General features: G+C 33.1%; 2 protein-coding genes across 3 annotated transcripts in view; one reads left to right on the forward strand and one right to left on the reverse strand.

Annotated features, from left to right (window-relative positions):
* Nucleotides 1-25,067, forward strand: part of LOC130667141 (cysteine-rich motor neuron 1 protein-like) — a 386,893-nt gene extending 361,826 nt beyond the window's left edge. For both annotated transcript variants that reach the window (XM_057468631.1, XM_057468632.1), the window contains 3 exons: nucleotides 23,473-23,829; nucleotides 23,929-24,132; nucleotides 24,233-25,067. In XM_057468631.1, coding sequence (XP_057324614.1) covers nucleotides 23,473-23,829; nucleotides 23,929-24,132; nucleotides 24,233-24,478 — 807 coding nt within the window. In that variant the 3' untranslated portion in view covers nucleotides 24,479-25,067. The remainder of the gene's footprint in view (nucleotides 1-23,472; nucleotides 23,830-23,928; nucleotides 24,133-24,232) is intronic.
* Nucleotides 11,993-13,732, reverse strand: LOC130667142 (uncharacterized). Its single transcript, XM_057468633.1, has 2 exons — nucleotides 12,581-13,732; nucleotides 11,993-12,216 (listed from the first exon to the last, which is right to left on the reverse strand). Exons 1-2 carry the CDS (start codon nucleotides 13,198-13,200, stop codon nucleotides 12,213-12,215), a joined length of 624 nt encoding a protein of 207 aa, XP_057324616.1. The 5' UTR covers nucleotides 13,201-13,732; the 3' UTR covers nucleotides 11,993-12,212.
* Nucleotides 25,068-25,573: the final 506 nt, after the last annotated feature.

Below are 25,573 nucleotides of genomic sequence, written 5' to 3' on the forward strand. Positions count from 1 at the left end.
CAAAAATCACTAAAAAATTTACAAAATTTTCTTGTTCCTTTAATTTTTTGGTTAAGTGTATAAATTGTCTTATTGAGAAGGTTATTTGCATGTTTGCATGTTTAGATTTCCACTATATTCAAACAGACTGTTGTTGTTGTTTTTTTTCGCTCTGGAAAAAAATACACTGGTCACAGAAATTAAGGGATAGAAAAAAAATCCGAAATTTTTAGGTGATTTTCAACATGCTGTAACTCGGTGAAAAATGGTCGGATAAAAAATCTAAAAAAAGCAAATTGTAGCCTCAAGTTTCTAGTTTTTAGATCTGGACCTCAAAATTTTTTATCATGTACAGTTCCGGAGTAATCATAAGAAAACCAACGAAAAAAAAATTTTCAAAATTTTTGCTGGTCTTTCAATACCTCTATGGGCGACAATAAATTTTTTTGAATAATCCGACTGTCTGACTTTTCTCGGAAATTTTATGCCCTTTAATTTGGTGGCCTTAAAAAGTCTCTACGACGATTTGGCGCCGAGTTATCATTGATCAAAGCAAAAAAGTCCATTTTGGCTTTGATAATCAATAACTCCGGATGTATTGGTCGTACAGAGAATGGAAGCAGGGTTTTGAAAACTGGAAAACATTCTCTATAAGGCAAAATTAGTGGCATTTGATAAAAAAATTTTTTTTAAAGCGATATTGTTTGGTAAAAAACAGGTCAAAATTCACAAATTTAAGGATATTCGGAAATCTTGCTATAACTTTGGATATAAAGGATGAACAAAGGATATCTTCGACTTTTTTTCAACCTCAAAGTGTCCTGAAAAAACCCTGAAAATTTCAAATCGCTGCGATTGTTCTTTCTTAGTGCCCCGAAGCTTTAAATTTATCGATTTTGTCAAAAATCACCATAATTGGTAGTTTCTCGATTTTTGTTCATTTTTTCGATTTGAAAATGGTTTTTTTACCGATAATCTTCATTTCTTCAATCAAAAAGATCGATTATCGAAAAAAAATGAAAAAAAAAAAATTTTGAAAAAAAATTTTTTTTTTTCAAAATTTTTTTTTTCAAAATTTTTTTTTTCAAAAATTTTTTTTTTTCAAAATTTTTTTTTTTGTTATATCTGCAATGATTTATCATTGTCAAAAAAAATTCCTAAAATTTTTTTTACCGCCGGCATTAGAGTTACCCAAAGGGTATGTTTGTTAAGTTGACATTTGAAGCAGATGCAGTTACAGCGGTAAAAAAAATTTTAGGAATTTTTTTTTGACAATGATAAATCATTTCAGATACAACAAAAAAAAAAATTTTGAAAAAAAAAAATTTTTGAAAAAAAAAATTTTGAAAAAAAAAAAATTTTTTTCAAAATTTTTTTTTTTTCAATTTTTTTCGATAATCGATCTTTTTGATTGAAGAAATGAAGATTATCGGTAAAAAAAACCATTTTCAAATCGAAAAAATGAACAAAAACCGAGAAACTACCAATTATGGTGATTTTTGACAAAATCGATAAATTTAAAGCTTCGAGGCACTAAGAAAGAACAATCGCAGCGATTTGAAATTTTCAGGGTTTTTTCAGGACACTTTGAGGTTGAAAAAAAGTCGAAGATATCCTTTGTTCATCCTTTATATCCAAAGTTATAGCAAGATTTCCGAATATCCTTAAATTTGTGAATTTTGACCTGTTTTTTACCAAACAATATCGCTTTAAAAAAAATTTTTTTATCAAATGCCACTAATTTTGCCTTATAGAGAATGTTTTTCAGTTTTCAAAACCCTGCTTCCATTCTCTGTACGACCAATACATCCGGAGTTATTGATTATCAAAGCCAAAATGGACTTTTTTACTTTGATCAATGATAACTCGGCGCCAAATCGTCGTAGAGACTTTTCAAGGCCACCAAATTAAAGGGCATAAAATTTCCGAGAAAAGTCAGACAGTCGGATTATTCAAAAAAATTCATTGTCGCCCATAGAGGTATTGAAAGACCAGCAAAAATTTTGAAAATTTTTTTTTCGTTGGTTTTCTTATGATTACTCCGGAACTGTACATGATAAAAAATTTTGGGGTCCAGATCTGAAAACTAGAAACTTGAGGCTACAATTTGCTTTTTTTAGATTTTTTATCCGACCATTTTTCACCGAGTTACAGCATGTTGAAAATCACCTAAAAATTTCGGATTTTTTTTCTATCCCTTAATTTCTATGACCAGTGTATAACAGTTTGTAGAATTTGTTTGTTGTTGTTATAACAAATTGTTAAGTTAACAAGCGATGAAATTAATTATAAAAAAAATTTTTTTTTCGTTTACCTATGAAGAAATACCAATTATGATTTTTAAAGAAAAAATAATTTCTTAACTAATTATTTAAACAACTGAAATGTGAAGAAAACGATTCTAAACAATAACAAAAGTTTTTTAAGAAGAAATTTTTGTTTTAAAAATCATTATTTTACCAAGACCATGAAGTGGTAAACAAAAATTTTTTAAAATATTAAACTTGTCTATTTGTTTATAACAATTATCTTAACAAATGATGTAAAAAATTTTTTTCGAACGTAATTTAATGCTGTTGTTAAATCCGAAAACAGCAATAACATAACATTTGTCGAAAAAAAATTTTTTAACATCATTTCTTGGATTTTTCATTTTTCGTTAACTTTAAAAAATTATTACAAACAAAATAATAAACTTTAATAAATTTTTATGGCATGATCTTGTTAAGTATCTATATATATAAGAAGGGCTCCACGAAGCTAAAAATTTATAGATGTATTATTTAAACTTTTACATTGTCATTTATGAAAACTGAGATTGAAAAAAAATTAGTTAGTTAACAAAAGTATAACTTTCTGAAAAATTGACTTAATAACTTTTTTCCAACGGGGATTCATTCTTTCAAGTGTCTAGATAATACCATAATTTATTAAAATTTTTAAATTAATATTTGTTACTATAAAAAAATTATTTTATGTGGTACTCTCTCTTTAGCGGCAGTGCGCCCGAGCCGTAATGGCCGCGCGGAGCCCTATTTTCGGCGTTAAATTAAAATTATAAATAATAGAGGTAGAGTTCGGGGAGTCGGGACTTTTTTATTGCAAATTTCCTCCTCTTTTACGATCTTTTTTCCAAATTTCAAAAATGTTAATCGTTTTTGAAATATTAACGAAAACTTTAATGCCATTTTTTTTGTCTTAATTTGTTAATAACAATCGCAATTTTTTATGTGCTACTAAATCCTCGAGATACATTTTTCTAGACGTCATTCCCAATCGAATGAGCTATCGCTCATATTTTTAAGAGCTTTATCTCTATTTTCCGTCTTGTTGAACTTGTTGACTAGACTAAATCTCAAATCATTCCAAATTAGATTTCTTAATTAGGGTCGGTAAGACAGAATGTAAAAGAATTCAAGGGTTATTTTTTAATTAAACAGAATAAAACTGATTTAAAATTTTTAATTGGTTTCAATTCGGTTTAATTCGGAGTCAGAACCTGAAATTCGACGATTATTTTCGAATTAAATAGAATTAAACCGATTTAAAAATTTCGAATTCGTTGTAATTCAGTTTAATTCGGAATTAGAACCTGAAATTCGACGATTATTTTTTAATTAAACCGATTTAAAAATTTCGAATTTGTTTTAATTCAGTTTAATTCGGAGTCAGAACCTGAAATTCGACGATTATTTCCGAATTGAACCGATTTAAAAATGTTTAAATTCGCTTTAATTTGGACAAATTCTGGTTTTCCTGCCGAATTAGACAGAATCCATTTTTAAGTTAGGTACCGAATTGACAGAATTAATCTGAAGTAAAAATTTAATTCTGTTTAATTCGATCGAATTCAGTTGGTTAATCAGAGGTACTATAGAAAATGTTAGCAAATACCCTGATAGCCACACCTTGCTCAGCAAGTTGTGCAGTGAAATATTTTCGGCTAACTTAACGACAAGTTTCTGGTAAACCGAGGCTGGATAGTACTTGCGTGCAAGTTGATGCAAATCATCTGCTGTCATCTAAATGTAATTTGACAGAAAAACTTGCCGTCAATTTGAAATAAAACTTTCAATCAACTTAACGTTATTGTCTGACAATAACACTGGACGTCGAATTGAATTTAAGTTACAGACAATTTATTGTCAACTTATCCGCAACTGTTTGCTCTCCAACATTCTTCTTTAAGTTAGCTTCAGAATACGGCCGTAGCTTGAAGTTAACTTGCGGTTAAGGTTGCTATTAGGGTAGTTATCATAAACTGATGTAACAAATGATGACTATTTGTGGATGAATATAAGTTACCATTTTAATACTGACAATTTGTTATCCAAAAATGATGACTATATGTTTCCTTTTTTATATTATTTCGAATGATGACTTTGGGCTGTTAATCTTTTATCATCTTTTTTAGGTGAACATTCGTATAAATATATTTTACTGTTAAATTTATTTTGGCAACTGGCAGCTGAAAAATGCTGCCATTGTTGATATCATTCTATATTACTTTTTTGATGACTGTCTTATTTACGCTGATATTTTTTTAATGTCGCCATTCGCGTGTTCAACATGTCCATCATCATGCATCAAATTGCGCTTAAGAAAATAATACATGCCTTTAAAGAACTTTTTACTATATGCCAATCATCTAATAAATCATTAACGATACATTAAAATATTAAAAATATTTAATGTATATAACTGTACCAACTCGACAGTAGACAATTAATAGTTAGTAGATAAATAAAACACTACAGTGCATTTTATATCTTATTGTAAAATAATTAATATTTTTTGCTTGTTTAATTTATAAAATAAACTAAACCAAAGAAGTAACTTTTTCAGTTTGCGATAAAATATGTTGAGTACATTGTGTTTGGATATTTATGTACTTTTAATTTCCATACTTTTTAGCCTATCAACGAGCCATAAAAAATTTAACAATTTGCAAGCATTAAATCAACATAAAAAAGTTGTCAATTTGTTACCTCTTTGGTATTATAAAACTATACCGTAAACCGTTGTTAATATCGCGACCGGGACGCGGATAAACCCGGAATTGTATGCGGTCACCCATGTGTGTATAAAAATTTTGAATAATTCTCAAAATAATAATCAAGTCAATTTAAATAAATATTTAGATGTGTCCAAAAATAATAAAATTAAATTATAAATAAATAATAGTTGTGCCTGAACCAGATCCTCAGGTTGGTTTAGTGCATGAGAGCGCCAGACCGTTTGTATGAAACGGAAAAAATAATTATCCAGGGGGAAATTTGCGAGAAGGAAAATCCAAGCGAGCAGTTTGCTGACGAGATGGATAAACAATCGAATATAATTATAAATCTGAATTATGCAGAAAATAACAGCGATAAATAATAGTAATAGTAAATGAAATGAGAAAAATAAGATTTAATTAGTAGGAAAAGATCCAGGAAAATAAACATTAAATTTTTCCGATAGCTATTGGTTTTCACGAATATAATTATCTAAAATAATGCCAAATTTCTTACAATGTTTGGTTAAATTGAAACAAAAATTATTAATAATTTAGCTATTCAGCCTTAAACAATTCAAAATGATTATATCTTTTCCCCTGGGGGTGGAATATATAAAGAAAAATTCCATATAAAATAATATATAAATTCACTATAAAATTAATTAATTAGTAAACAATAATAGTTTTAGTTTAGACAAAGAAAAACAATAATTTCATCAATATCCTTTTGAATAATAATTATAATCGTACGCTGGGTCGTATCTTTATATGTTAGAGAGAGAGAGAGAGAGAAAGATACGGAGACCACTCTCGACTCACACTCAATTCAGTACCTTCAGCACCTAGGTTTCAAATTGACTATGTTCAATTAGATAGCAAATAAAAATAATTCTTTTGTAAATAATAATTAGTCGCTTAATAATTATTATTAATAATAAATAAATCATTTGATTGACCACTGGGGCGAATAAAATAAATTTAAAGAATATAAATTAATTGATTTAAACAATACAAATAATAATAAGATATCAAATATTTATCATAATTATTTTAAATAATAAATAATAATTTGAATAATTTTTATTATAATTCGGGAATTCTTTGTCCAAATTATGATGTTGTAAAGTGTGTGAGATAGTGTTAAATTATATATGTCAATGTTATGTCAGAAATTTACATAAATTGATATTTTTGTGGGTATTTGGCCCAAGCCGAAGCCTATAGACCGGGAACCCCCGAGATCTTTTATGAAGGAGGATAGGTTTATTTTTAAATTAATAGAACGATTTTAAAATTTTAATTCTAACTATATTGTCAACCCAATTACAAAATTGTTGAGGTTTGGAAACTATGTTTCTAATAACAATGTTGGAATTAAATCCTAATTCAAATAAATTTTGATTATAAACCAAAAATAGGTGGCTAGTCAGCCGACTCTAATTTACAACAAAAAAATTATAAAAATGAACTATTAGGTGGCTAGTCAGCCGACTCTAATTTACAAAATTCAAAAATTATATTTACTATTTTAATTTTAAATTACGTATGCTCGAATTTTAATTTTGTGATTCTGATATAACTAAACTGAACATTTCAAACTTTCATTTAATATTTTAATTTTAAACTACACGTGTTCAAATTTTTAATTTTGTAATTTTGATATAATTAAACTGAACATTTCAAACTTTCATTTAATAATTTAATTCTAAACTACACGTGTTCGGATTTTAATTTTGTAATTCGAATATTTCTAAACTGAACATTTAAAATTTTATTTAATATTTTAATTATACCTGGTTTCCTTCAGTGAATACATGATGAAGTTCTCATACTAACACTTTTTCTATTCTTTTTCTTCATTGTAGAAAAAAAACTTAGTCATACTTTGATGATTGCAGCGAGAAGAGAGCGAGCGTTTTCTTTTTGTTCTTAGGGCCCAAAATTTTCTTATCTTGGTCAGTGCACGCATTATTCTCCCCACTTCTAAGATTTTTCTTCTTAAGAGATGTTTTCATGTTCACTTGACTCGTTGTGTGTTATAAAAATTTTATATCAATAAAAAAAATTATTTTGAAAATTATAAAAATTAATCGGACGTAACATCAAATTAGTAATAACACAATTGTAATTGGATATACGTTTAATGTTAATTAACAAAAAAATACACTAGTTGGTAATTTGTCTAGCATTCAAGCTTCACATTCAGGATCTTACAAGAGACTGACTTCAGGGGCGTACAATTTATATGAGAGACTCAAGTTAACTATGAGAGTCATCTATCGTACATTACAATCTTTCCTTTTTAATTTTAAACATCCAATGATTAACAATTACAAATTTAATCTATTAGGTGCCCTAGACGTACGCTGTGATCTACGAATTGGCTTATCTATTTTTACTTAAATAGAACCTGCGTCCTTCAACGTTAACTTCTAGCATTCCTGCGTTGATAGGTCATTCACAACAACAGGCGTTTCACGTACATTCTTACAATTATCATTCTTTTCAATCGGTACCATATTTTGATACAACTAAATTACATCCGTATACTTACGTGTTACACCTAGCATAATCTGTTCCTTCTCTGTTTTTCTATCTACATAGTTTTGACTACAGGCTCTCATTTGATTAATATGTTTTCTCCAAGTAGACACACCAGTATCAACTAGATACGTAACAGGACTTAATTGAGAGTTAATAGCCGCAACTAGCCATGAACCCATTCGATAATATTTGACCATGACCTGTGAGCCAACTTTAAAGTTGACTATTCGATTACCAGTGTAACAACGCCTTTGTGCACCTAGCTTATTCTTATCATGCTCTCGAACGTCTGGTCTAATTAAATCTAATATAGTTCTAAACTTATTACCTATTTGTAATTCCGCAGGACTTACTCCTGTAGTCGCTTGAGGAGTTGCTCGATAATAAAACAAGTATTTCGCTATTGCTTCATTATTATCATACCCAGATTTTAACATTATTTAAAATTTATTCTTAAAAGATCTAACCGCATTCTCAGCAGCTTCATTAGACGCTGGGTGATATGGTGCTGTTATAATGTGGACAATTCCATATTTACTAACAAACTCTGCAAATTCTTCCGAAGCAAACGCAGGTCCATTATCAGAAACAATTTTATATGGAAGACCCTAACTAGCAAAATAATCTCTTAAAACGAATACAGTTGTTTTGGTTGTGATATTTTTAACAGCACTTATATTAACCCATTTCGAAAACGCATCAATAATTACTAAATACATTTGATGATAAGGACGGGCAGGTTATTAATAAATAAGATATTAGTATTCGTGGTTATTACGTTAAGTATATTACAAGTATAATACAATGTATATAGATACAAGATACACGTCCACTTAGGATGGTGTACTGGTAAGAACTAACCACTATACATAGATTGGCATTGGTCATTAGTATAGCTAATACATTCTGGTAACTTCTAGAACATACTAGCACTATGAACCTTGCCCCTCAACACCCTCTCTCAAGGTATATAGTGCGTGCGTACTAATCCAAGCTCACACACACTAATTTACAATACCTATATTGCTCACACTTTTTCTGTGTTTAATACCACTCGAACCTTTTGTAAACATATCTGCTGGCATTCTTTCTGTATACAGATATTTTACATCTATCACACCACAAGCATACTCATTCCTTACAAAATGATGTCTTACATCTATATGCTTAGTACGCTGGTGATATACATTGTTCTTGATCATACTGATTGCGCTCTGATTATCATTCAGTATCGTGACAGTCTCTGATTCTTCCTGTATAAGTAAACTTACTAACAGGCCTTTCAAGTATAGGGCCTCTTTAGTAGCCTCCGCTACCGCCATATACTCTGCCTCTGTACTTGAGAGCGCCACCGTTTTTTGTTTACGCGCTTCCCAACATCACAGATCTCGCCAGAATGAATCCATACCCCGTATGCGACTTACGATCCGTTGAGTCCCCTCCCCAGTTAGCATCTACAACGGCAAATAGAGCTAGCCCGGTTTGTTCAAATCTCAACCCGTAATCTAACGTACCCTTCAAATACCTCAAAACCCTTTTCGCGGCTTTCCAATGTTCGACATTGTAATTCGTATTAAACTGACTTAAATAATTCACCGCGTAAATTATATCTGGCTTAGTAGTTATCGCAAGATACAACAACGCTCCGATTAAACTCTGGTACGGATACTTGTTCATTTCTGACTCATTCACACGTTCTGATTTTACTAAATTACTTTTAGCCTCAATGGGTGTGTCTATCGGTATACACTCATCCATCCCAAAACGTTTAAGTACGGCCCTGGTATACTGTTTCTGTCTCAAGAACACACGTGACTTTTCGTCCCGCTCAAACTCGATACCTATACAACTTTTAATTAGTCCGAGATCTTTAGTCTCGAATGACTTTGACAGCGCTTTCTTTATTTCACCTATCCAGGCCTCGTCGTCACTAGCTAATAAGATATCATCTACATATATTGCTATATACATCATACTGTCACCTTTCCGGTTCACAAACAGACATTTATCTTGTGGCACTGCATTAAAACCTAATACATTTATTCTATCTACTAATTTTCGATGCCACTCAACCCCGGCTTGGCGCAACCCATACAACGACTTTTTCAGAGCACGTACACTGTCACTCCCCGCTTTCAAGCCCTCTCTCCAGCGCTTTACGGTTTCTATTATTTTCCCGTCGCGTATTATTTTCCCGCCTAAACCGATGGACTCACCCGTACTTATCTTTTCGATAATTTCATGCATACACTCGGGCACTTCCATGTATACACTTTCGCGCAATTTACCGTTTAAATACGCGGTAACTATGTCCATCTGGTAAATTTTCGAATTGTGTTCCGCTGCTATCGCTGCCATGATCCTCACCGACGATGACCTCACTACTGGTGAAAATGTCTCGGTGAAATCTTCTCCTGGCCTCTGAAAACACCCTTTTGCTACTAATCTGACCTTTCTTTTGCCATCAGATTTAGTACAAAATACGTAGCGACTTCCGATTACCTTTCTGTTTCTGGGTCTCTTTTCGATTTCCCATGTCTTGTTCTTTATTTGAGCTAGCATCTCTTCTTCTAATGCTATCTTCCATGAGTCCGTATTTTCTGTCTTGCTCGCTTGTTTCCATGTAGTCGGAGTTTCTGTCACTGTCAGATATGCGAAAACATCTTCTTCCATCGCATCATCTTCTATTCCTCCATTCTCTCCTTCGATAGCAGCTTCATGGTCATCCCCACTCTGTTCGTCTGGTACTGTGACGTATACTTTCTTCGGTCTTCCTGCCGATCCTGTCCAAATGTACATCGGTCGTCCCCGGCCTCTCTTGCTGGGTAACTCTACGCCACTGATCTCTATACTAACTGGATAGCTGATACATATGGAAGAATTTAAAAAAATAGGCCTTGCCTGGAGCGAAGCCAGCGCCGCAAAATAGTTGTCAGGGAACTAATATGAATATAAGAGCGCATGCGTTAAATACAAAAGGACAGATGGGGGAACTTAAATTACGAGAATGTTCCTTTGAAGTGTGGTAAGTTATTTTACTAGAGTAATTATGGGCTAAAGTAAATAAAAATAATTGTTGAAAGAGTAGCAAATGTAATTAGCATATTATATATTGATAAATTGTATAGTATATTATATAGTACTAATAGAGTAGTAAATTCAATTAATTCGGCTTATGTTGAGAAAATAATTATAACGAATAAAGAGCAAACTTTTTTATATAATTTCTATCGTTAAATATCACAATGATAATATTTCCAGACATACAAATTAATTTTTTAGAAATGATCAATTGAGCGAAAATAAATTGATATGTATTGTGAAATTTATAAATTTTTGTAATAATAATGTTAGAATAATGTTAAATAGTGAACGATTTTTTATGAGTTATGCTTAATGATGATCAAAATAGTTAATTTGTACCGTTTAGTGGAAAAAATTAAGTTAAGAACAAAAAACTTTAGATTTTAATTTTTTCTTCGATTTTAATCGTTTATAACTTAAGAAGAAGTGAATTTAGGCTAAAATATTAAGAGACCTTTTTTGTAGAGCATTTAATTTCTTTCAAAAATTTTTTATGCTCTTTTTTAGATATTTACTGATTCGTCAGTTACAAAATTCAATAGTAATAATGTTAAATCGAAAAAATATATCAATTTATTAAGCTTAATTGATCAGAAACGGCTTGTTTGACGAAAATTTTCAATCAGACCTTTTTTGCAGGGAATTTAATTTTACTTTAAAATAAGTGAAAATGCATTTTTATTACTCCAATGTTTGAGCAGTTCTGACGTAAAAGGTTTCTTATCATTTTTTGATAAATTCGATTTTTAGAGAGTTACTCAAGGTCAAATATGGATTCATGATAAATTTAAGTATTATTTGACTTTTTCGACAAAATTATCAGACTTAAAATGTTATAGCTTTTTTTTGTAGATCGTTTTATTTCCTACAAATTATCTCGTATAAAGTTTTTCAAATTCTTGAAAGTTCTTTAGTTATTCGTGTTTCAAAGTAAGCCAATAAAATGGACCAGAATAAGATTTCTGGGAACAAATTAAAATGTAAATGCAAATAACTAAAGAACTTTCAAAAATTTGAAAAACTTTATAAGAGATAATTTGTAGAAAGTAAAACAATCTACAAAAAAAAAGCTACAACATTTTAAGATAAGTCTGATAATTTTGTCGAAAAAGTAAAATACTACTTAAATTTATCATGAATCCAAATTTGACCTTGGATAATTCTCTAAAAACAAATTTCTTTGTAGAGCATTCAATTTCCTAAAAAATTATGTATTGGTCTTTCTAATATAATAATCTGCTGATAAGTTATTATTACAACATTTTAAAATTCTAAAGTTTGAAAAAAATTTTTCCCATGTTACTTAACTCTTAACGGCCACACGGGGTGATTAGTAACCCCAGGCTTAAAAAAAATGGGATTAGAGGTCTTAAGGGGTTAGGGGTACTCAGGGGTATGAAAAAATGATGATTTTCAATAATTTTTTTTTTGTAGTTAATTACTTTATTTGACAAAAATAAAAACATAGCTTTATTAGAACACGTTTCGATTTGACTTCACGAAAATTTCAAAAAAAAAAATTAATAATTCAAAAAGTTATCGCTGTTTTTGTAGAGCCCGTTCCTCCCGAAGTCCTTTGCGGTGATCATCATAAGTCCTTGGAGATTCATCTAAAATCAATCGGACAAGAAAAATTAGTTTTATTAATAGATAATCTTGTGCCTGATCGAAGCTTTTTTTTTTTTTTTCGAAATTAACAAAATGGCGGCCTCAGGAAATTTTTTTCAAATTTTCGAGAAAAAAACCGACAGTTTATTGTTAAAAAAAAATCGAAATTTTTGAAAAAAAAAAAAATCCTTCGATCAGGCACGAGTTTTTAATGTATTTCAAAAGTACAATAAATTTTATTGAAATCTACCGAGCAGTTTTTAAGTTACAGTGATCACCAGTTCAGAAAACATAGTTTTGAGAAAAACGCATTTAAAGTTTTGCTATGGATTTATGTCGAATTATAAGAATTATTTAATAACTTACACTGAGTCATCTATTCCTGGACCATATAATAGCTCTTCAGCCGACATAGCAGCTTCCAAAATATCAATTTGCTGGTGCCTACGTTGCAATCGACCTTCTCGGGTGTTATCATTAGCGCGCTTATCTGCTACTTTGATACGTGCAGCATCCATTCTTTCTGCATACCGATGAGAATTAGGCCCACAATTAAGTCCTAGTGTATTCATCAAGACTAATAATGAATTTATACCCTCATTAAATATACACATAGCAACGTATGCAGCTATTTGTACGATAGTAAAACTAGTATTTACCGTTTTTGGGCATATTTTCCATACTAGTTGGTTAAAGCTTTCATTATTATTCTGATTGAATCCACCTACACATCTTGAAAGTAAATTTTCATTACTAAGATCTTCGTATATAGGCTTGATAGCTTTTAAAACATCAGAAGGTAAAGGAGAATAATCGTGAGAAAAGGTATCAAGCTCTCCTCTTGCTTCAGCGCGCTGGTAAGAGCACCAAGATTCTTCGCCTTTTGGACACATATCATGATTCGGTTTTTCATCACTCGAGCCGTAGTGATAAAAGGTTGCCATTATAGCAGATTTCATATTTTCAACAGGAAGGAATATATTCATTTCCACAGTTATTACATGCAACTACAATTTTGAATCCCAGCCCACGTGTACTTGCTGTTTGAAACACTACATTTCCATCACATTTTTTACATTTTATAAGAGCAGAAATTGCAGTGAATACCTGAATAAAATTTATTATTCGAAATTCAGTACTGCTGTCTTCAGGTACATCATCTTCAGTGTTTTGTTTTAATTTTTTAGAAGATGTACTCTGAATACTTTCATCACGTTCGGCTGTTTTCGGATTAAAAACATTCTTTCTTTTGACTGAACGCGACTTATTAATTTTTTCAGAACTCCGAAGTTCTCTTGAAACCTTTCTAGAATCACGTCCCATGGTTAATAATTTAATTCACTTGAGAAATAATTTATCACAAAACTATCGACTGATCAGTGCAACGACTACAGGTATACTGGCAACCAAAAATTATTTTTCAGTTCTTGTACTACCTACAAATTGTGAATATATGTAGAAGGATATATATATATATAGAAGGATATATATATTTATATATCCTATATATATATATATATATATATATATATATATATATATATATATATATAATAATAAATACATTAAAATGGGGAGATATTCATGACAATGAAACCCGAAAGGTCGGTTGCTTGCAGCTGTTTCTAGCTACCTGCTCTCGAATGCCACGTAGCACCCGAGCGTCCTTTGGTCATTGTTAAATAACTCGAAAAGAATTTGTCGGATTCACTTCAAATTTTCACACAATATTTTTAAAATATTATACTTTAAGAAAATGCAAAAAAAAAAAAATCGATTTTTTGAAAATTCTGACTACCCCTAACCCCTTAAACCTTTCAAATAAATACAATAAACGCCATCTGCCGGTGACAGACATGTGTGAGATGTGACTTCACTGCATAGAAAGCCAAAGAAATGCACAGTGGCGCTGTGAGCGTTCGTTTTATCGGCCTGGGGTAACTAGTTACCCCAGTGTGGCCGTAACCGCAGTTCAGTCACAATATTTATTTTATTTTTATCAACTTATTTCAGTGTCAATCGATAAAATAAAGGCAAGTTGTTCATTTTTTAGTAACGAAAAAATATATTTTTCTCAATTTATCTATAAATTGTCTTATTGAGAAGGTTTGCATGTTTTAGGTTTCCACTATATTCAAATGGGCTATAACTTCCCTGATTAAAAAAATGAATTGAAAAGTATTGAAAAAGATGAGAAATGAATCCTTTCGAATACGTTCTATACCCCAAGGTTTTCATTTTGACATAAAATGAATACTTTTCATTCCCAAAATAATAAAAGAATTTCTGAACTTCCGAGGAATTGAAAAAGATTCAAATGAATTGATATTTTTAATCTTTCTGAATCCTTCTCAATACCTAAATAATTTCACATTTCGGGTCATGTGTGGGATTGAAAAAAAATGAAATGAATTGAAATTTTTGAATCTTTCCGAATCCTTCTCAATACCTAAATAATTTCACATTTCGGGTCATGTGTGGGATTGAAAACGATTGAAATGAATTGAAATTTTTGAATCTTTCTGAATCCTTCTCAATACCTAAATTGAAATGATGAAAGATTGAATTCTTTTCAATACTTTCGAATTCCACTTTGAAATTGGAAAGTATTCAAACGATCGAAATTTCAATTCCATTCAATACTTTCCAAAACCGCCGAGGGATTGAAAAGAATTGAAATAATTTTCAATACTTTTCAATTCACTTTTTTAATCAGGGTTATTGAGCCACCCCGTCCATCGTACGGTAATACACTATTTAAATATAGTGGAAACCTAAAACATGCAAACATGCAAATAACCTTCTCAATGAGACAATTTATAGATAAATTGAGAAAAATATAGATAGCCCGAACTGGGAATCGAACCCAGACCAATTCGGTATCACGCCGAGTGCTCTACCAGTTGAGCTATCCGGCCCTATACTATATTCCGTTCAATTTGATCTATAACTTATTGAGCCACACCGTCCATCGTACGGTAATACACCATTTAAATATAGTGGAAACCTAAACACGCAAACATGCAAATAACCTTCTCAAGAGAAAAAATTATTCATAAATATGTATTTTTAAGACGATAAAACGCAAAAGAAGTCAATTTCATGATTTGTAATTTTTTTCATTTTTCCTTCCAGTAATTTTGCAAAATAACTATACTTTTTGAAGAATTGGTGGATACTGTTATTTTTTTGTGGTAGTGGTATATATTGTGCAGACAACCCTAAAGTTTTAGTCGTTAATATTGCAAAATGGCGGAGTAGTGAATTTGTTTGCAAAAAAAAGCCATTTTTTCAGAAGTTTGACCTATATGACCAGTTTTTCGAACGCCATCTATAAATCAACCAAGTTAAAGCATTAGAAATATTGAAGAACTCGTCAACGAACATGACCCAATTAGTTAAAAGTCTCAAACCATTTACACATCTTCTCTGGCCAGGTTTTTCAGCGTGGGGTAATGAGTTACCCCATGTGGCCGTTATGAGGCCTGAGGGAGGTGTGGCCGTTAAGGGTTAAATGGAAAATCGAAAATTGCGATGCGGCAGTTGTTAATATTATTATTAAGAGTGTAATCTTTGACACCATTTTTTTTTTGTCATCTCGAACATTATTTTCGATATCATTTTTTTAAACAAAAATAGTCAATTTTTTTGAATCAGTCTAATATATATATATTGTAACGGGTTTTCCACCACCGGGGATCTACCGGAGTGAAGTCCGAATACACTTACGATTATTGGCAACCTTGTTCAAAATTATTAAGTTGGGTGCCAGGTGATTTTAATATCACCAAATAAACAATTATCGAAATCGGCAGGGTGGCAGATCGAGGAAAGGTCAGGCACTTAAGATTACGATAAATAATTAATCAGAATTAACACAAAATAATTAGTCGTATATTAAACAGAAAGTAATTGATCGGTATCACAAAAATAATCGGTTACAAACAAAATAACAATTTGCCGTTGTCGGCTTGACTCGATATAAACAAAACAAAATTGGTCGTAGTTGATCGGAAAACAAATCAGTTCATTGCTCAAAAAAAACATAGTCCGTTGACGAAATTAAAATAAAATAATTTTATTGTCCGGAGACACACACACAGCGGAAGTATTAAAGAAATCCTTGACGAGTGACGTCAGAGTATTCTTACACGGCGAGGTGACAAGACTACTGTTGCGAATGAGACACGGATAATCCGTAATTCTCAGAATCGCTCGAACGAAATAAAATAAAATATAAAATAACATTTTATTTCGGTAACGCGTTCAATTTCACGATCACACAGTTATTACGCGAAATTAATTATTTCATTAATTAATTATTATTGCACTTCACTCGTTTATTAACAAATCGGTTGTACACTTTGTTCAGTTTCGGGCCGAGGCTTCGGCTTGTTCACTTGTTCACGAACTCGGTTATTGTCGGTCGTAATTAATTGTCGCGAATTATTGTTCGTTGATCAAACTCGGATTGATCTTACATGTCGTAATTCAAATCGTCCATACGTCGGAATTGAGAATTGTTCAGAGTCGAATTGTTCAAATAAAAAAACGTGGCCGTTTAGTACGGCGTCTATCCCGGATCTCCTGTTTCAATCCATGCGTTGGATCGTTTGCTCGGTCAAAGTCGGAATTTTTCGTCATAGATGTCACCAAAAGTTGCTCACCGGGTAATGATTTATTACTTCAAATAATTTTTAAACCACGGGTCGATGTCGAATTTTCCTCATGTTACAATATATATATATATATATATATATATATATATATACATATATATATATATATATATATATATAGGGGAGGGTGGGGCAAAGTGGGCCCCGTAAGCTAGAAATGGGATTATCTATACTTTTTTTTACTCGTTACACTACTTTATAGGCCCTTGTTTGTTATTTAACATTGATAAGCTGTGTCCATTAAAATTGAAAAATCGAAAATTAGGGGCAAAGTGGGCCCCCATCTAAAAAAAATTGTGTAAGACAAATTTATTGCTCGTTTTACTTTTTCTAAATTCTTCACTTTAAAAATGTTATGAATAAGCTGTGTTCATAATAAATTATGAATTTTAAAATATGGGGCAAAGTAGGCAAAAATGGGTAAGCCATAAATAAGCTAATAAGGAATAAATGAATAGTCGTAAAAAAGTAAAGGTGACTTATTATGAGCCTCGTTCGTAAAAAATTTCAGGGTGCTGACTTTGCTCTCAAATTTTAGGGGGGCTCACTTTACCCCACCCTCCCCTATATATCGAAAAAAACAAAACTTGATAAATTTATTGAGAAATGCTAAAATTACTAAAATAAATTATTACTCGAGTCGAAATATAAAGTGTGATTCCAACGTCTCGAGCGTTACAAACGTAACTCCAACGTCTCGGACGTTGCAAATGTAAAGTTGGATTTACTCTTGAAACGCTCGAGACGTTGGAATCACACTTCATATTTCGACTCGGGTAATTATTCGCAATGTAATTAAATGAAATCAAAATAACTTTGTTGAGGTGAACGTGTTAATGGATATTTTTACAGAAATACGTTTACTCTATGAGATTGCCGTAATGTAACTGTAATGCTTTTTTGACTACGTGAAAACTTACGGCTAATCACCATGTTAAAAATTATGGGCGCCCAAGCACAGTTGGTTACGATTTAGTTCTCTGACAACTATTTGAAGGCGCTACTGTATGCACAGATCGGTGACAATGGCGGACTATAGAATCAGCTATCCAGTTAGTATAAAGATCAGTGCTCTACGCCTTCCCAAGACTTTGCTGCCCCTCTCTTCCTCTGGGGTCTCTCTAGTTTCGTTTCTGGTTCGGGCTTCTCCGGCTCTTCGCTCGGCATCTAGAGTTCTTCACACTGCTCATCACACTGCTCTTCGCACTGCTCCTCTATTACCTCAGTGTTTCTCTCGTTTTCAAATATTTTCTTATATTCGCCCTTAAAACCAATCTGATCGACAAACTTCACATCCCGTGTAGTTTTCACTGATCTATCTCGCGGAAAATACACACGATATGCCTTCGAGGCAAGTGCATATCCTATAAATACCCCTGGTACCGACCTGGAGTCTAGTTTCCCGTGCTTTTGCGTCTTATCCAAGACGAAAGCCTTTGTTCCAAACACTTGCATGTGTTTCACTGTGAGGGGTTATTCCCACAACACACTACGGTATTTCTCCGTTTAACACACTGGTCGAACATCTGTTTCTGGTATAGTTTGCGTTGCTTAACGCCTCGGCCCACAGGTGAGGGGTGCCCCTGCCTGCCGCATCATACATCGTACCATCTCTATTAAAGTTCTGTTTTTTCGCTTCGCAATGCCGTTCTGTTGGGGCGTGTGAGGCGCAGTCAATCTTCTCCGAATTCCATTTTTCCGTAGATATTCGTTGAATTCCGCGTTACAATATTCCATTCCGTTGTCTGATTGTAACGCCTTTATCCTTTCCCCGGTCTGGTTTTCCACCTCGTTCTTGTATTCCTTGAACTTCTCTAGGACTTCAGATTTATTTTCCATCAAGTATATTTGACACTATCGTGACTTGTCATCAATGAAGGTGACGAAATATCTCTTCCCTGAGTTAGATGTATGTCGCATTGGTCCGCAAACATCTGAATGCACTATTTCTAATAATTTCTGAGTTCTTTGTTCACTGGTCTTGGGAAAAGGTAATCCGGTCTGTTTTTCTTATATACACACCTCACACTCTGATAACTTTTCACTATCGCTTATTTCCAAGCCATACACCAATTTATTTTTGGCCATGAGCTTCAGGTCTCGCTCATTTACATGCCCCAACTTTTCATGCCACTTATCTATCCCTAGTTTTTCACTAGTTACGGCACTGTTAACACTGTCTTTGATGTCTTTTATAAAGTACAGGTTCCCGCGTCTCTGCGCGCGCATAATCACATCATTATTTTTATTTACCACTACCGCTTCAGTTTTCCTGAAGGTCACTGTATGTCCAAAGTCCGTGGCCCGTGCCACCGAGAATAGATTTGTTCTCAAATCTGGTACGTATGATACGTTCTTAAACCCGATGTCCAATTGTCTTTTACCCGTCGACACTTTCACCGAAACGTTTCCCGTTCCCAATATTTCAGTGTTTTTATCAGTTGCCAGGCTCAACTCTGCATGTTTAGGCTTAAACTCACTAAACTTATTTCTACTGTTACACAAATGACTGGTCACACCACTGTCTATGCACCAACACGTGTTACCACTACTACTGTACATAGCTTGTTCACTGGTACTTAACGATAACTCATTTATGACACTTGAAACATTCGACTTCCCGCCGAAAATTTTCGTCCCGAGAACTCGACGCCTTTGGCTTTCCACCATTTTGTCCACGTTGTCTCCTCTGATTTTGCCTTGAATGCATTGCTCCTTGTGCTAGCTCGACATGTTCTGCATGTCCCTCCTGGTATTCCAGAATTTTTACCCTGATTTCGTCCAGTGATGGTAACTCCTTCTGTGTTTCTATCGATGTCTTGAACACTGCGTAACTTTCGGGTAAGCTGTTTAACAACAAGATCACCAACATCTCATTGGCTATCTCCAGCTTGACCTCTCGGAGTCTTTCCACTGTCTCTATGAACTGGGTGATGTGTTTCCTCACATCAACTCCCTCTGTCATCTTTGACAAAGTCAGCTTTCTCAGAAGGTACGCTTTTCGCGCCGGTCCCCCAGATTCGTACGTCGCCTTGATCTTATCCCAGATTTCCTTCGACGTCTCCAAGTCATCGTACGCTGCTGCCTCGTCTGTCCCCAATGCTATCAAAAGATCGGCCATCGCCTTTCTGTCCTTTTTGACCCACGCTGCGATATCTTCTGTTCCTGATCTGGGTTTGGTTTTTTCACCAACAACATATTCCCACGTTTCATGACTCATGAGAATATTCTTCATCTGTGTTTTCCACGACCGGTAATTCTCTCTGGTAAGGGGATCTATTTTAATTGAAAAAGCCATTTTTTACTGATCACTTAACAACCACAAATCGACACTCTCAACTTTTACGCTAGTCACAGCACACAACGGTTTTTTCGCCGAAATTGTTCGAGCTCTTACGCCTAGTGTCTCACAAAGACGAACTCCACGCCACTGCACGCTATCGAAACTTCTCGATGCTTCCCACGCGTTTTTCACGTGCTTCTAATCAATTACTTTATTTAATTAAAAACCGCTTTGATCTTTACAATGGGACACCCGTGTCATCTGGGTCCATCACCTGATGATAAGGACGGGCAGGTTATTAATAAATCAGATATTAGTATTCGTGGTTATTACATTAAGTATATTATAAGTATAATATAATGTATATAGATACAAGATACACGTCCGCTTAGGATGGTGTACTGGTAAGAACTAACCATTATACATAGATTGGCAATGGTCATTAGTATAGCTAATACATTCTGGTAACTTCTGGAACATACTAGCACTATGATCCTTGCCCCTCAAGAACATTTGTGATTCAATAGGTCCGAGAAAATCTGAATGAAGCCTATGGTTAGGTGAATCGAGCCTGCTCCAAGAATGTAGTTGAACTCTAGGCAGGCTATCCGCGTTTTCCAGACAAAACTTGCAGACTTGCTTACTAGGGTGGGCTGAAAATCCGTTTTTTTTACTTTCATTATTAATACCAAAAATATTATTCCTCGTACAAAAAAAAAAATTTTCGGAAACCAAAAAAAAATTTTAGGTCGATATCTTAGGCTCGCCAAATCCCGCTAAAGTTTGAAGTTGTTTAAAATTTTTTTACCAACATATTTTGATCTGAAATTTAATTCTCTACAAAAAAGGTCCTATAATAAAATCACGTAAAGTTGATAGTTACTCAGATAATTGCAATTTTGCTCTAAAACATGAAGTTTTTCAAGATATTATTACTTTTTCAGGGTAAAAAAGATCTGAAATTATCAGAAAAGTTGATGGCCAACAAGCTCTTTCGATTGCCGCCTTAACCATCCAAATCGGTTCATTAGTTAAAAAGTTTTAAAGAGTTTACATGCATACACACATACACACACATACATACAGACACTTGGACATCATTCTGAAAACAGTCAGAATAGCTTCCTAGGATTTCAAAACGTCGACATCTGATAAAATTTCGACTTTCGCAAATCGGGGTGAAAACAATAACTTCTCAAATTTTTCGAAAATCGTCGATTTTCTTAGCTTGGAAGTTAACAGTATATTTTATATCATGATTTATTCAAGGAAAATGACATGCAATATTATTTTTTTAACTCTTTGTCGTCGATATCTTTTAACCTAATTAACAGATTTCGATGTTCAATATAGCAATCAGCGCGTTTTATTGAGTTTTAGAGCTATTTTAAGTTTGGCAATGATTAGCGCAATCGTTTCAAAGATATTCGCGAAAAACCTTTTTATCTATTTCTCCAACGATATTTTTTGAACGAATTAAGTGCTTGAGATAGTTGAGGTGGCTATTCGCGCGTTTTATTATGATTTAGAGCTGATAGAATTTTGTAAATAATTGGTTCAGTCGTTTCGAACATATTAGCGAAAAACCGTTTTTTACTATTTCTTTTGTCGACGATATCTCTCGAGTGGAGTATCTGATTGAGACGTGTTTGGTGGCAATAAAAAGCTTTTATCAAGTTCTAAAGCTGATTTGATTTTGAAATTGATCGATTTGACCGTTTTCAAAATATCAAAAAAAAAAAAAAAACAGAAGAAAAACAATTTTTAACTTCCCGGTAAGAAAATTGAAAATTTTCAAAAATTTGAGAAGTTATTGGTGTCGGTCCGATTTTTAAAAACTGAATTTCTATCAGATCTTGACGTTTTGAGTTTCTAGGAAGCTATTCCGACTAATTTCTCGATGATGTCCCAGTGTATTTATGCATGGATGCATGCACGTACGTATGTAAATACCTGTATCTTTTGAACAGATGAACCGATTTTGATCCTGAAGGTGTCATCCGACGCGGTTTGTCAATATCTAGAAGCTGTAAAAAATGAAGCTTGATCGGTCAAGTGCGTTCGAAGATATTCCAAAAATAAAAGTTTTTCAAAAATGTTTTTTTTTGTATAACTTTTATTGTGCTCGATGGATCAATTCCAAAATCTAATCAGCTCTAAAACTTAAGAATGCTACCTTAACCATCCAAATCGGTTCATTCGTTCAAGAAAAACCGTTAACAAAAGAATTAGAAAAACTTTTTTGTTTAGTTTTTTTGAAATTTCTCAAAAACGACTCGATAAATCAATTTCCAAATTTAATTAGCTTTAGAACTCAATAAAACGCGTCGATTGCCACCTTAACCGTCTCAATCGGTCAATTCGTTTGGGAGATATCGTTGGAGAAAAAATGATAAAAAACGTTTTTTTGTGAAATTAACGGAGTACAAAAGTATTTTTGAGCTCGAAGAGCTCGAAAATGTATTGACAACAACGTTTCCGAGCTCAAGGATTTTGGAAATAGCGGGAAGTTTTAGGGCTGGACCGCAGGGTCAACCGATTGACCGATTTTTTTTTTTGTATTTCTTAGATATATGAGAGTCTATTTTCCTATATAATCTAAAACTTTGTGGAAATCTAAGTTCAGAAGCAATCTTTCGAATGCCGCTTGATCTATATGAATCGGTTTATTCATTATAAAGATATGGAAGGTTTACATCTACACACACACACACACACACACACACACACACACACACATCTCTCTGAAAATGTCAGAATAGCATCCTAGCACCTTTATACGTCGACATCTAATGAAAACTCGATTTTTTAAAATCGGGGTGAAACCAATATTTTTCCGAATTTTTCGAAAATCTCCCATTTTCTTAGCGGGAAGTTAAAAAAATGAGATTTCATCTGATGTTCAACTTCTATAACTTATTATAGGAGTACTGTATGCTTTCACTTCTCATATTTCATCGATCCAATTTTCCACTCATATTTCGCAACCAGTAGTTCTCCTGCTATTTTCTTCAGTTAAGTTTTACTTGCGATTTTCTGATTCGTCTGTATATTTCACGGTGTAATATACGCTTGGTTGGACACGTTTCTAATTTATATTTGTCAGCTCATCGAATACAGGTGGAAGAAAAAATAATATGACCATGATAGACAGTCTAATATTTATATATTTGTTTTATAAATAAAATAAAAAACAAACTTTGTTCAATGCAATAGTGAATAAAAAAAAAGACGAAAAGAATTTAGAGAGAAAATAGTTATATGGTGAAGTACCTTTTTCATGCTTCTATTTACAGAATACAGTGAGCCTGGATCCAACAGACAAAATTTGCCCCGAGCTACTGCACTGTGGTCTGAATTGTGTGCTTGTAAAGGACCAGGGCGGTTGTCCTGTTTGCGCTTGTGAGAGCAGTCTTGAACATGACGCTACTGCTATCCCAGTAAACGTTCCTGGAACTCCAGTTGAGAAGGACGACTCGGGAATCATCTGTCCGCAGCTCAAATGCGATTTGCACTGTGAGCATGGTCTTGTCATGGATGAAAACGATTGTACTCTCTGCCAGTGTAAGCCTCAGGCATTCAGTTGTCTACCGCTTATTGAATGCAAGAAGAAATGTTTATACGGTTATAAACTCAATCGACGTGGTTGTTCGGTACTATTTTATTCTTAGTATTTTCAGATTATTTATTCATTAATTCAGTTATTTATCTGTATTTTTTTATTAATCCTTTGATTGGTTTTTATTTTAAAGATGTGTCGCTGCCGTGCATTTTGTATTGACCATCAAAATCGTACACATCTGGAAGGTTCATCCTGGAATCTGGACGCTTGTACGTTTTGTACATGCGATCTAGCTGGTAGACTTATCTGTAAAGAAACGGTGTGTTCTGTTGCGTGTTTAAATCCTTTACCACCAAGAGACGACACCTGTTGCCCTATTTGCCCTATCAACCAAGTAATTTATCATACAAAACATTAATAATTGTTTTCTGACCATATTATTGAAACCCTTAAAAATAAATATGTTTATATCATTTTTTTTTAAACCTTTACAGAATGTCTACAATAAAAATGAGACTCATCACAGTACTAGAGGAGGCTGGGGAGTAGTTCCCATGACTTTGATAGCTGTTCTAACATTTCTCTGCGCAGTTCTCATGATCTTCTTGGTAAGAGGACGATTTCGTGGACGACTTTCTCCTTCAACAAATCTTTATACCTCGTACCCGGCTCAATATTATAAATGTGTGCCGGCTTACGAAACTCCGATACATCAAAATGAAAAAGTTGTACCTTTGTAAGAAATTTCAATACCAAGATTATGGATTCAAATAATTTGTTGATGGATAATATTCCATGTATAAGTATGTATTCAAGAACATTAACAAAGTACTAAATTTATAAAATAAATGAGCAATTGATATATATTAGGGTACGTTATTTCAAAGCAGCATCTTTTTTTCTTAGGTTTATGTGAAAAAAAATTGAAGTTAATACAATAAAAAATTTTTCGCACAAGAAAAAAACTTGTATATCGATTACAGACCTAGCTCATTGAAAGATTCAATTTCTCATTTTAATAACACGGGAAATTTTTTAACTTCCCGCTAAGAAAATCGATGACTTTCAAAAAATTCGGGAAGTTATTGTTTTCACTCCGATTTTCGAAAATCGAGTTTTCATCAGATGTCGACGTTTTGAGGTCCTAGGAAGCTATTCTGACTATTTTCAGAATGATGTCCAAGTGGCTGTATGTATGTATGTGTGTGTGTGTGTGTGTGTGTGTGTGTGTGTGTGTGTGTGTGTGTGTGTGTGTGTGTGTGTGTGTGTGTGTGTGTGTGTGTGTGTGTGTGTGTGTGTGTGTGTGTGTGTGTGGGTGTGTGTGTAAATCTTTCATAACTATTAAACTAATTAACAGATTCAAATCATTCTTGCAGCAATCGAAAGAGGTTGTTAGCTGTCAGCTTTCTTTAAAATTTTAAATCATTTGATCTAGTCAACCCGGAGATAATTGAGAATTACGAAAAAAAAAATTTTTTTTTTTATTTTTCAGAAACAACTCGATCGATCAACTTCAAAATATAATCAGCTCTAGAACCTAATAAGACGCGTCGATTGCCACCTTGAACATCAAAATCGGTTTACTAGTTCAAGAGATATCGCCGGAGGAAAAATGCTAAAAAACGGTTTTTTTCTGAATGTCTTTAAAATAACAGAATCAAACGTTTCCAAAATCTATTCACGTTTGTTGGTGAAATATCGTGGAAAAAAGAAATGCTAAAATCGGTTTTTTTCGAAAACAATAGTACACAATAGTACTTTCGAGCTCGAAGAACTCGAAAATGCATTCACAACAATGTTTTCGAGCTCAAGGACCTCGAAAACAACAGGAAGTG

Source organism: Microplitis mediator, chromosome 4, assembly GCF_029852145.1.
Source record: "Microplitis mediator isolate UGA2020A chromosome 4, iyMicMedi2.1, whole genome shotgun sequence".
In the NCBI taxonomy this organism is placed as follows: Eukaryota; Metazoa; Arthropoda; class Insecta; order Hymenoptera; family Braconidae; genus Microplitis; species Microplitis mediator.

What these genes read in the sequence shown, in the direction of transcription:
- LOC130667142 (XM_057468633.1), bottom strand. Translation starts at nt 13,200, where the DNA reads ATGAATATATTCCTTCCTGTTGAAAATATGAAATCTGCTATAATGGCA.